Source organism: Micrasema longulum, unplaced genomic scaffold (genome assembly GCF_059751315.1).
Source record: "Micrasema longulum isolate JH-2025_06_02 unplaced genomic scaffold, ASM5975131v1 h1tg000147l, whole genome shotgun sequence".
NCBI classification, from domain to species: Eukaryota; Metazoa; Arthropoda; class Insecta; order Trichoptera; family Brachycentridae; genus Micrasema; species Micrasema longulum.
In genome coordinates, this window is record NW_028277353.1 from 649,573 (window position 1) to 663,920 (window position 14,348).

Sequence of the window (14,348 nt, forward strand, 5' to 3'; positions counted from 1 at the left end):
TCGCGTATTTAGTATGTAGATACGCGCTAAAAAGCGTTTTCAACGCCCTCGAGAACGTAATAACAACCCCAGACAAATTGTTAACGTCAATGTATTTAGCCTATACCATTTTATATTATAATCAAAAATGATCTTGATAAATATATAATAATCGCTTTATTTCTAGTATTCAACTGACTTCCACCCTTTATATCCTGTGCGCGTATTTTTCTTCTTTAATTATCTTGGAATGTAGAGCTTTTATTTCAGATTTAATTGAATAAAAATGTAGATTATGAGAACGTATAGTCGTCATGTGGCATTATTAGTTTAAAATACGAAAAAAAGTTACATCCATTCTTTATATCCTGTCCTTTTTATAAAGATTTGAGTTTAATTTTATTTTTTATTTTGTTTTATTTGGGAAATCAACAGTTCTACATACATATTTCTCGTAAACAAACAGATATAGTGTTTAACTCAGAACTAATAACAGATTTCCACAAAGTTTACAAAGTTAGTAAAGAAAATATATTACATATTAAATAAATACATTTATATTTAAACATATAAAAATGTTATTTTCATGTACACGTTAATATTTTCAAATAATCAAAGAATTATTTTTTTTAAGAACAGTAAGTTATTGTAAATTAGGTGGGATTAGGAAAAAGATGCTTGAAGAGAGGATAAGGAGGGGAAGGGAGATGTACATATTTATTATTATAATGTCTAACAAGTTACATAATGCATTTTTAGTGTAAATTTTTTAATCAAGAGAGTGATGTTTGTGTAATCTATATCTTGAAATTTTGTATTGTACACTGAAAAAGTCCTACGAAAAAAAACATTTTTAACATACGATGTTTTACGTATTGGTACATGAAACAGGTGGTACAGTCTACAAATCCTGGCTGACACATGTATTGTAATTAAACTAAGTAGTTATGTACAGTCAACTATTCCTGTCATAATTTTGTGAAGCAGTAGTTGGCCCGCACACACTCTGCGGTATTGTAGAGAGGTGATTCCATGGTAGATGGAGGCAGTGAGAATTGATACATAAAAAATACCGGTTTTGTTATTGTTTCCTTTTCAAATTGTAGATCCTAAATTATCTCGTAAGATAATTGAAAATCATTACAAAAGATAATCTCTGGTGTTTACAAGTGCAGTGAACCAAATATTTCGTATTATTAATTGCAATTTTTTCAATCTTTTTAGGTGCATTATTATTTTGTCAATCAATTCATTTTGTTGCTTAAGTATTACGCAACTATTTCGGCCCTGGTGTACATATGCATGTTTGTGTGAGGTAATAGTTACAGGCACAGTATCCCGTACAAAGGATGTTCTCATGTACTGAGGTGAATATGTTCAATGGGTAATATCCGGTCACTCCCACCGGCGTTGCTCTTCTGTGCCGATTCAGGGGTCATGCTGACATTCGAATTTTCGCCAAATCTTTATATGAAAAAAGTGTATTAATAAACACGCTGATATGCGAAAACACAAAACACGCACAAAAACGAAACACTTTCGCATTCATCACAAGATTAAAATTAATTTATTAAGACAACATATTTATAATAATTATAACGCCCGTAATCTAATAAATATGTCTAAAATAAAGAATGCTAAACAGGAAGTATTTTAAGGAAACTAACAACACAACGAACAGGCGCCGGGTCGTGGCGCGGTTGGTTAGACGGCCAACTATGAAACTAGTGTCGCGGGTTGGATTCCCGCTAGTTGGAAGAAAATAATCCAAAAAATATTTTTTTCTCGATTGGTTTGGATGGAGTGATGTATTTTTTATAACTTCCTTCCATATCCTCTCAATCCCACCTGCTGACAAGACTATAAAACATAGGCTTAAAAGGTTATTCCTATAAAAAAAACTGACTTTTAACCCATGAACAACATAAAGCTCATTAAATTTCCTCTGGGTAAACCTTGTTATCAAAATTAAGAAAATATCTAAAGGTGTTTAATATAGTTTTAGAAAGACTTTTTAAAAATTGTATTGCAGGATCTTTAATTTGGAGAAAAATGGCCCAAGAAACCAAAAAAACCTGATAAAAAAAATGTACACACAATTTGAAAATGGTCAAGTTATTCTTTTTACAATTCGCCAATGTATGTAGTACTTTTTTTAATTAAAAAAATATATGTATTTTTGTTTTGATGTTAATCAAAAAACATTGAAGCCAAGATGATAACATACATTTAAATGGGTGGATGTATTAAACATTTTAAAAATAGCAAATTAGTTTTATTTTCTAGGGATATTTTATCGCGTGGTGTTTTAAATAATTTCGGTGTATCTACAGACTGCTCCTCATACAGCCGCCATAATGGGCACAATCAGCGAAACTGGGCTGATTATCAGGCGAGCCATTGGGCCGACAGACTTCGACATCGCCACTGCTTTCCGACGCCGCGACGCCATCGCGAAAATCGCCGTCGTGGTCTGACCCCGCGGACCTTACCAAACGACGAACTGAATACTTAAAAAACCGTTTTAAACTCTTTTTAACATTAATTTTTTAACTGTTCATCGCGATGCCGTCGAATACCGAGACCATCGTGTACCCGCGACCCTCAGTGACGTCTTTGTCCAAAGTTACCAATAAGCGAGCGTCGAGAGACAAGAGGATAAGTGACCTGAATAGTATCGACCATTTCACGCAGTATTACAGGTCTCCGGAGAATATCACGAAAAAGGAAAGTTTCAAACGGTTTCTATGGAACCCTAAGACGGGCGCTGTGTGTGGAAGGACTGGATCAAGTTGGTGTAAGTGATTTCATCCCATATGCTTCAATTTATTGGCATGTTAGATCAGTTATACTCTGAAATGTAAATGACTAAGATAAATTAAAAGGTCCATCTATATTTTATATTGCATGTAAAATATTAAAACGAAATGCATATTAAACACAAATATTTTGAAAACCACAGAGGTTCTGCCTTGTTAGTGTTTAGACGTGGTATTTTTTGAATTCGGCGGTAGTTTAACAAAAAAAATCACATGGTTTTATATGAGTTTTAATTTGACGATCTTTTTTGTTACAATTAAAATTTTAAAAAAAACTAAAAATCATTCTAATTGATGGGCATAATTGAGGGATTTTTCCTTACTCAAATTTTATAATTAAAATGCAAAGCACCGCGGTGTTAAATTTGTCTTAAAAAAATATATTTAAAAAAAATTATAAATACGCAAACCTTATAATACATTTGTAGATAAAGGTGAACCTGTACATATTGAATGTAATCGTTTAATAACTTAACTTTTGAAACATGTATATTTGATTAGCTATGCATTTATAATTAAGTAGTTTTAGTTTTTTTTATTATTAATTTATTTTACATAAACAAACCGTCGATAATGATATAATAACATAAAAAAGATGCAGTTTAAAGACAGACCAGCAAAGTTTCTAAATAAAACTCATACAAATTAAATTGTGGTACAACAAAGGGGTGTGTTTGTGTGTATTTGTGAGAGAATCTGTTTATTTGTGTGGGAGTAAGTGTTCAGGTGTTTGTGAGTGTAAGCATCATCAAATAGCAAGTGGGAGCGTATCGCATCCAGAAAGAATGAGTCTTAATTTATTTTTAAATAAATTAAGCGGCATGTAAAATATATCAATAGATGGAAAAAAAACAGTATACTTTTAGCAAGAACGATAGAGGAAAGAGTGTGGTGCATAGTTAGTGCTACAGATTGACAGATGGAATAAATACTTATTAATACTTTTTGTTAATCTTATATTATAGTCCTTAAAATGTAACATGATTAGAATGACAGTTGTCAGAAAAAGTGACGATATAACTTTGTAGTAACGTCAAAGAAGTTATTTATATTGACACACGAAAAATCATTTGTATCCGGCGTGTTAATTTATTTTTTTATTACAATGCTTGAAACATAAATCAACATCAATATATAAAATCAGCTATAAAACAAAAATAAAACCAAAATAAACCTAATTATTAACGACGTTCTTACAAGGTTACATCATTTTGCAAAAACGTTAGAGATGGGACAAATTGATCAATGTAAATTGATCGAATAAAATAATTATTCGTTTGATGTTGTTCATGAAAAAAGTATAATGTGTCATTTTTGGTGAACAATTATGTTAAACACATTACAATACGCTTGTTTTTTCATTTTTTATATCAATTTTCAGAAACAGAGTTTCATGGTTGCATGAAATAACTGATAAAATCGATTTAACCACTAATCACTAATGAAATTAGTTTGACAGCTGTCATTCTAATCAAGCTTTATTTTAAGGACTACTTATGCTTTAAAACATAAAAAATCTCCATCTTAGAACAGGCTGACCCATGTTAAATGGAGACTATCTTAACCAGAGGACGCTCCGTGTTCATTTTCTGATCCACTAGTTTTATCCTGGTATTAAATATGTATATTTATTTATGCAATCAGTTTATAAAATAAATCAATAAATATTTACTGTTTCAACGAATAAATTGTCTTTAAGTAGGTTAAGTTGAGTATTTTATACAATGTACCAAATATTTTGGATACAAAGAAAATAATGTAGACGATTTTTCAGGGGAATTATAAAAATAATCTCGTGAATCATTTTTGCGTAAGAAAATGAATTCCTTCACTTGACTGAAAATTCATTTAACACTGAAAGCTTTAACGTGTAATGTTCGTAATACCCAATCCACACAAGGGTAAAGGGCATTAAAATGCAAATTAGAATGTTTACATTTCCATGAAGTAAAGTGGCGAGACACTTCACGTAGCGAATTCGTTTTGCAACGCGTTCTTTATGCGGATTTCCTGTACGTATAATATAATCGTGCAGTACGAAGTCATCAAGTAAATCGCCTCTTTGCGTATCGCTTTGAACTACATCTTTCAATGGAGGCTGACCTAAATAACGTGTTAAGTCATCATACTAGCTTCGGAGCTTCGTCAACAGATGACTCGTCAGTTAATGACAATAGGGAAATACCACTTTTTTTAACATTTAAAAAATAATAAAGATCTATCAACTACTGTCCAGTAAATAAATAAAAAATTGCTAAGAATAAGTAGCATAAAAAATATTTTTAATTTGTAATTTTGGATTCCCGAAAAAACGGTCATTCCATTGGCCACACCCTTAATACGTCACGATTCATGTTCATTTATTCTTGGCCATTGAATTTTTTTTAGAACATTATCACGAATCTTGACGTCACAACAACCAAGGCCAAACACGTCGCATTTTTCTGGCAACGTATTTAAAAAAAAAAAAACTTTTTTTACATTTATGTATGAAATATTTCTCCACAATATCCATATTGATTTTAAAAATACAATGAATTATCCTAAATCAATTTCATATATTTCTATCGGTATGTATGTGATATTTCCCTATTTAAGAAATAAAACCATCTACTTATAAATTAAATTAAATTTTCTCTAAATTCTTCAATATATATTACAACAGACATGAAGAACATTTTACAGAAGGGAATTTAGAAGTCTAGGCATCTACAGGGCTTATGACCTGTCATTCGCTGGTTTTAGTGGCCACTTTATACTTTAATTATAAATTAAAATTCACCATTCTGCCTATATTTGAACACCTACATTCCTTCGGCTTTTCTATCTGTTGACGTTTGTGAAGTTTCAGAGCTGAAACCTTTATTGTTGCGGGTAAGATTCATTTGATTGAATTATTTCACCCACATACTAGGCAACGCCTGAAAATATTTTTTTATTGTTATACTTCTTCTTGGGCCAGGTGGATTCATCAACAATGTTTTGAGTTTGTCCGAATTTTTGTAGACAATAACTGAGGTAAATAAAATCACCGTTTGCTTCTGGTGTTTACCCGTTTTTTCAGGGCATTTGTTAACAGCCGTTTTTGTACCGTGAAAGCGAGCCGGAAAAGGAGAAACGGGAATCCTTGTTGACGATCCGTTTATTTATACTAGCCCATACAAAACTGTCCAACAGACAACGGTCCGGTGCAAAAAACGAGTGTTCCCACCAGCTGTTGCAAAAACGGTCGAAAACGGGCCTAATAATTTATTCTTGGAACCTTCTAAATATCTCAGTAACGGCACGTTTTTTTTTTTATAATTACACCTTTGCAAGTGTATTGTTGCATTTTTTATACGAATTACTTTTAAAAAATGTGATTAGACATAATTTAGAAAGTTATTTATGGTTCGTAATGATGACGTTAATTCAATACTCCTGTTGAAACGGGGTATGTAACTATATAAAAATCACGGATAATGCATAGGAACAGGCACTTTTAATTTTTAAATACTTTTTCAATAGTTTTTTAAACATGGCGGCCTCCGTGGTGTAGTGGTCAAGACGCTTGACCCACACACGGAAGGTTCCGGGTTCGATACCCGGTGAGAACACAAAAATTAAATGTGATTTTTCTCAAACCTGGGTGTTCTGTGATGTAATTCACCCCTGCATTTAGGCCTCCTGGCCTGTTGTGGTGCAAAAAAAAAAATCAATCAAATTCAATTAAAATAACAAATATTGAGAACAAAAAACAAAAGTCATTGTTAGAATATTTTATTAAATTTGACTTTGATTTTTTTACCATCATCACCATTCCATGTCCGCTCTCTATTTGGAGCATATGGTGCCCACGAAGATCCTCCGGGTATTTCTGTCGGCTGCCAGCTCTTGTGCATCCTCCCAAGTCAGGTTCGCGTCCCGTAGTACTGACATGAACTGCCGACGAGCGGTCAGCAGTAGACGTCCAGGACGTCGAGAACCTGATACCTTGTACAGTAGGCAAACGCGGTTAAGGCTCTCAGGAGCTCAATCACAGATGGCTATCGACATGCTAAAAAACGTGCTAAGTATTTGAGCGATCACCACGAACAATCATGAACACGCTGAAGTTAAAGCGGTCGCGTTGCAAAACGAAATTCAACTTCGGTCAGTTCAAGAGGATTGGTTGAATCTCGCACAGGAACTTATCTATGGCGTTTTGCAACGCGACCGCTTTAACTTCAGCGTGTTCATGATTGTTCGTGGTGATCGCTCAAATACTTAGCACGTTTTTTAGCATGTCGATAGTTATCTGTGATTGAGCTCCAGGAACCATCCGCAGTACATGGCCAAGCCGACCGTATCGCCTCCGCTTGATGACATTTGCCACCGGAGTTGGCTGAGTCCGTTCTATCATTGCTTCATTCAAAATAATAATTTTACGATGTAGGATATTTATAAACCTTTACAGCTTATTAATTACTATCTTATTGTATTTCCAAGGTGCTTCGATACGTAGCAAGGTTTAGTTAGTGTTTGAAATCAATACAGTGTTATACACATGATTGCACATATCAGATAACAATCGAGCATGTACGTTCTGTAAAAATGTACGTTTATAATGTGATTATTGTCCTCAATCGATAGGTTAGTCGGTCCTACGTAATGTATCAACCGCTTCATTGACAACTCATTTGAATTATAGAGTAGATAGAACGAATACACAATTATTGTGCCGATTGCAAGCGGCATAGAAGATCAACTACTGCTCTTCATTCAACAAATCAGAACCTTGGATTAACATTACATAGATCGATAGAACCATGCAATGTAATATTACTCTATTTACGGAAAAAAATGTTAAGGTGACTTACATTAATACATATTTTATATGTAAGTACTCGTATGTACAAAATAATGTTATTTTACTTGCACATAAAATCGTCGGGTTTCTAGTACAAGTTAGTAACTACATTTTACTAGTAGTGAAATATTGCACTTTTAACGTTAAAAGCTCATCCCATATCAACAATTCAAATAAAACTGCAAACTGAATATTACGGTACGGTACGGTTATTTGATGCTATTTATGTAGACATTTTTAGAAAATTTGTAGTTATCAACTTATGCCAGAAACCCGACGATATTATATAAAATTACAACATTAATGATACTTTATTAACAAACATTACAACATGTTTATCTACTATTTTTTTTTGTTAAAGATTTTGAACGATTTTGTGTATGTGTAGCCTGCCCTAACTAGGTACAACTTCTTTAAAGGCAAACATTATTATGTGTAAAGAAAAACAAACAAAAAAAATACTACCTACTAGTATATTTATAACACAATGAAACCATTTTTGTGGCCCCAAGAGTGTTCTATGTCCTGGATGAATATATATTAAGTTCTCCAAAACGAAAGCCATTTTCAGTAGGAGTGTACAAGTCTGAATTTTGTCTAAGGGAAGAGACCATTGTATGAGATAGCTGCGAGATATTGCATAGATTTATATACTATTAAGCGTGTTCGCGTGTTGTCCGGATGCCTTTTGAAATATATGTGTGTTTATGCAATAATATTTCATTTTAATTTTCAATCAAATGTATTTCAAGAAATTTTCTGTTCATTGACCATTATTTTATAAATTTATTACATAATCCGGGTCGTGGTTTTGCAATGTTTGAGTAAATACATGGTATATTTTGGGACCCAAAAACTTGAAATTCCTTTGTCCGAATTTGGAGTTTGTGGTAGACCCCATATGACCCTTCAATTATACTTGACTCAGATTTAGTCTCACCTGATGTCATCATTCATAACCCTGTCATACATAGATTTCCCACACATTCGTCTAAGAGATCGCATTTTAACCGTCTTCACTCGGCTTTCATCCTTCCTCTGCCAGTTCCATGTTTCACTTCCATACATAAGTGTTGAGACTAAAACTCCGTTATGCACTGCTTTCGAATTTCTTTTTTCGTATTAATATATCTCCGACACAATGTAAAATGGCTTATTTTATACTTGAAGACATTGAGAATTAAAATAGATAATTTATTTATGTATTTAATACAATATGCGGAAATGGTTTTATATTTACAATAATATGTTACAAATACACGGAAAATTAAATAAAATATTAATGTATTTAAGGCAGCGTATTTTAGCATAATTTACACGTATACCTACATAGTATAAATTTGTAAAGGAACACAGTTTGTCTAGAGAGGAGGATTCATATTTATAAAAAAAAAAAATCAAAAAAAATTTTTAAAAAAGCCTGTTACGTTAAGTTTAATAATATTCACCAAGTAAAAATGAAATGGTAAATCTTTTTATAGAAATAAATATTTGCGTTATTAATTAATTTCATCCCCTTTCCGCACCGAATGGTGCATAGGGCACTGTAGTGGTACACCAATCGCAGTGTATCTTGATCATTTTTGTTACACGAAGTTAAAATTATCAGTCTTACGCTTCAGGAACTAGTCCAGGGACCTGAAATATTCTAGTGTTAAAACACCATTTTAAATAACACATCAACCATGTCGGGAATCGAGCCCGGACCTCTTGCATGGTAGGCAATCGCGCTGACCGTCACACCATAAAGCTGACAATCTTTTAATTTACCCAACGAGTAAAATAAAACACCCAGTGGTAGTATTCTGAATCTTCTCTACCCCCTAGAGAGTGATCTCTTAAAAATCGAAGAAAAATGTTAGTCGAGTTATTTTTATACAAATTAATAAAAAATAAAATTGATTTTCCTAATCTACTTGAAAGACTTTCATTTCGTGTGACATCTAAACTCTAGACCGATAACGCGTCCACAAACTATGTATTTGAAACAATCTACAACACCTAGAATATGCGAGCAATATAAAAATAGATTTTTCGAGGCTGATATTTTAATGACAATGTATATAAATTTAGGTCGAAAACCATAAAAATATTGAGAGAAGCAGATATTTAATTAACTTGATAAATATATACCTTTTTAAAATTTAATTTCTTATCTTTTACATTTATTATAATTTGAATAAATTGTTTTAAGTGTAAACAACTTTTTTGGTGTGTGCATGAGTGTCTTACACTAATATACTCATAGATATTGTCAATATTTGCGTACATACTGTTTGTTTACCCAATAAAATAAAAATAAAACTGCTTTAAAAACGGAAACAAAACTAATACGGTTTGGTCAATTTAACCAAATTAAGTGTTTTGGGTAATGCTTAAAGTCGCAATAATGTTCTAAATGAAAATCATCATGTTTGATTTTAAATGTTCATATTTTTTGACGTTTAATCATCAGTGTGGCCATATATGAAACAAAAAATATTCGCATGGACAAAAAAATATTCCCAAATTAACCATTCTCTAGGAGATAGAAAAGATTCATAATTGCACCCCTGGAGGTATAATATTACGATAATGGCGCTATATGAGTTATCCATAATAATAATAATAAAATATTTCAATTTTGGGAGCTATTTTTAATTTATTTATTTATTTCACTTTTTGTACATAATGCTATTTGCACATTGGCGGGCTTATTGCTAAATGCCAATTTCTTCCAACCAACCAATAAAATAAAAGTTTTATTTTTATAATTTAAGTTACAGAACATATTCAATAGAAAAAAAAGATTAAAAACCTAAAGATATATAAAAATAGAAAAAAACGTAATAAATTACCTTAAATCAAAACTATTACTCAACGGGGAAAAGGAAAAAAGAGGAAAGAGGAAAGGAGGAGAGATTAAGAAAGGAGATGTTTCTTCAGACGTAATTTAAACAGAGATAATGGAGTAACATATTTGATGGTGGATGGGAGATGGTTCCACAGTCGAGCCGCATGGACACTATATGAGTTAGAGAAGAAAGAGGAATTGTGGATGGGTATTAAGAGAGTGCCTTGAGAATTAGAACGAAGAGGTAAACCATGAACTGATAAGCGTTGAAATTTTTCAAGCAGGTATATAGGAGCGTTAGGACTATGAAGTACATTGAACAGAAGTGAGAGGTAGTGATAGTCTTTCCCCTGTCTAATTTTAAGGCATTTCAGTTGCCTTCGATAATCAGAAATGAGTCATATTTCCTAAGACCAAAAATGTACCTTATGCATGTATTCTGAAGTCGTTCAAGTTATATCAACACTATTAGAAAATGGGGATCAATTTGATTTAGAGTGGGGTTCGAGCCTCGGACCTCTGATCCGTGAGTCCACGAAATTAGCCATGGTACCTCAACCAACTTCATAATCAAAAGCAGGTAATATATTTATTTTTTTACAATTGCAGAAGTTTAGAGTTAAAATAACACTGGTCGATACAAAATGAGTGTCATTGTCATTCTGTTCTTATGATGTAGTAACGTGCATATACATAATATTATGTACTGCAACGTCTGCAATATACTAATACGAAACTTCTGAAGAAATTTTTTTTATGACGTACTTAACAAATTAGCTTTAACAAAATAACAAAAATTCACAAATTCAAATTTTTTTCCTAGTCTGATACATTGTCTAAATTTTTCAATTATAATAATTGTTATTTTTCATTTAAAAAAACGCATTGTTAAATAAAAATTGTTGGGATTTATTTATTACTTTATTTACCATGAAGAATGTTCCTTTGAAGTTTTGCAATATGGCCCTGAAACACTATGTATATATGTTCTGTATAATAGAGACCTCGCATCAATCACTCAAATCATTTAATATGGTACCAAAGGCATTTTCCTTCATAAACCTACTATAGAGAATATTAAACCCCCTTACCTACTGCATTTCGAAGGGAGATTTTGTTACAGGGTGCTAGTAGTCTGAGAGACCAATAAAGGTAATTGATCAATTTTATCAGGATTTTTCGTTTTATCATCATTAGCATCAGCTCAATCATGTCCAATCGTAAACATCAGCGTATCCCTATCTCGAGAGAATTACTAATCTAAATAGTAGACTAACTCGAAAGAACCGCGCGCTGACTATGCTCTAGGACCCGTTTCGTCTGCTCTAAGGTCTGAGAGGTTGTTGGGACGATTAGAGTCTTTGCACAAGATTATTCCTACTGTTGGTATTAAGACAATCAAGGTTTTAGTGAGGGATCAGTGTTATGACGAGAGATAATGTCGCCTGAGTTCGATAGGGGTCGTGTTAGAATCTGTGTTAAGACTTTGCCAGTAGTGTTTTGATCATTTTATGTACATATGTGCTTTGGAATGCGTATTGTTTTTCTTTTATTGCTCAAGTGCATGTTGTATCGGGCGAATTCTTCGAATGTTTTCTATACGTATTCGTAAACATTTGAAGAATTCGGAACTAACAATGTACTCCTTCACTGTCGTGCTGGGAAATAAAAAAAAAGTGATTGTACTGACCATATGTATTTGATTGATCACAAATTGACAATACTGCAGTGAGGGGAAAAAGAAAAGGTTTTTAAATATTTTTGTTCTATTATTTTCGCGGTTTAATTGTAAATAAATATTTAATTTTCAATTTAGTAGTAGTTTTGAAAAATTGATAGTGAATTTGCGAAACTGAAGAAAGACACAAGACACAAGTAAAATAAGTAAAATAATTTGGCTTTTAACCACTAATTTTTTGTTATTTTATTTTTTTCCCCACCGACCGGTTTCAAAGCAAACAAGCTTATTCGTCAAGGTTTACGTAACTAATGAATTAATTCCTATTTTATTTTTATCGTGTTAACATTAGTTTATTAAAACAATAATTATTTTAGTCCTCTCCTGTCTAGCTTCAAAAATATTGATATCAAATTACCACCCTTGTGTAGTATTTAGTTAACATTATAAAAATAAAAAAGCAGTTAATTCATTAGTTACGTAAACCTTGACGAAGAAGCTTGTTTGCTTTGAAACCGGTCGGTAGTAATTTTTTTTTAATACAATTAATAGTTAAAAACAAAGTGGTTTTATTTATTTTATTATAATGAATAACCACAAAGTTAGTGCTTCAAATATAAAATTTATATAAAGACACGAGTCTTTATGAACATTTTCGGGAAAGAGGTGGGTGCTTTCATTGCATCCTAAGCGAACCAAATCGAACATTTTACGACATAGACGGAAAACATTTAAGCGAACGAAATTCGGAAATCTAGCCATTTATAGAGCTTATGACTTGTAATTGGCTGGTTTGGGGTGAAATCCAGATTTTGCTAATAAACATTTGGACAAATTCAAAATATTGTTGTCAAAATAAAATCAAAAACAGTATTCCATTTCAAATACATTCAGTTAAAGACGAAACATTTGAAGCAAGCATCAAAAACATTACAGTTTTCTTATCTAACGGTGCAAGGGGCAATTTATTGGTATACCAATCGCTGCGTATCTTGATCTGGATTGTTTGTTGCACAAATACAAGATTAACATTTAAATCGGGCTGAGATCCCGTGGCTGGTGTTGTAGACTTCTAAATCCTACTCTATCCCAACTCGATTCCCATTTTCTATAAAATGGCCACATTATTGAAATATTTTGGTAAATCATAAGAAACGAAATATTTCTTCTTGCAAAAAAAATCTTAACCTTGTTCATGAACATAAAGATATACATGTTAACCATATCTGTAATTAAACCCGAGACCTCTTGCATGATAGGCAAACACGCTGACCACTAGATCACGAGGGGGACAAAACAAATAATAAGTTTCAATCCGAAAATAAATATTTGTGATAAATCTAATAACAGTGAATGGAACAGATCAGGGGGACGACACTCATCTTATGGGTCATAGTTTAACACGAATTTATTAATTACAGCTTGACATGTTATGTATGGGTCAGACAATGATTCATCTACTTATAAGCTGTCTGGACTCATATATACGATCATACATGCGATTCAAGCCACTAGATCAAAAGCTTTAATCGTTAATGAAATCTAAACTACACATCAATAGCGTGAATCGAGACATTTAAAAAATGAGCTAAGTGTCATACAAAATCAAGAAAAGGGTGTTGCGTTACTTTGGATGTTTGAATTGAAAAAGCGAATATTTTTTTTTGGCCATACTGTCTAAGTTCCCGGTTTTAATTCCCGATAAGGTTAACGTGTAGTTTTTAATATTTCACAAATTAAATAGTATTTATTGTAATTTTAATGTGTAATTAATTCACATACTAGGCAACGCCTGAAAAGACTTGGCAATTTTTATATTTTTTTTATGCCAGTAGGTTTATGGAAATTTACGCATTCGCAGGAGTTATGACCTGTGATTGGCTGGTGAAAATGGCCACATTAGCAACAACAAAAAATAACTATTCTAATATTTATATTATACACTCTCGCGTGAGCAGACAGTAATTATAATGAGGGTCATAAGCACAATGCGAAAGATTTGTTTTTGGAAGGAAATTTAAAAAGAATTTAATACCTATAGATATGCGATATGCTACCATAATGTTTAAAAAGTCTTTTTCACTACCCTTTTTTTGCAGATTTATTCATTTTCTTTTTTTCTATAATATCATCAAGAGTATAACTTAAGTGAGATGATTTTTATTTAGAAACTTCGCTGGTCGGTTTTCAAACCTTATTATGTAATTTAAT

General features: G+C 32.3%; 1 protein-coding gene across 1 annotated transcript in view; it reads left to right on the plus strand.

Annotated features, from left to right (window-relative positions):
• Positions 1 to 2,380: 2,380 nt before the first annotated feature.
• Positions 2,381 to 14,348, plus strand: part of nrv2 (nervana 2) — a 60,118-nt gene continuing 48,150 nt past the window's right edge. Inside the window, exon 1 of the mRNA XM_088242596.1 lies at positions 2,381 to 2,776. Within this exon, the coding sequence (XP_088098722.1) occupies positions 2,545 to 2,776 (232 nt within the window). The 5' untranslated portion in view covers positions 2,381 to 2,544. The remainder of the gene's footprint in view (positions 2,777 to 14,348) is intronic.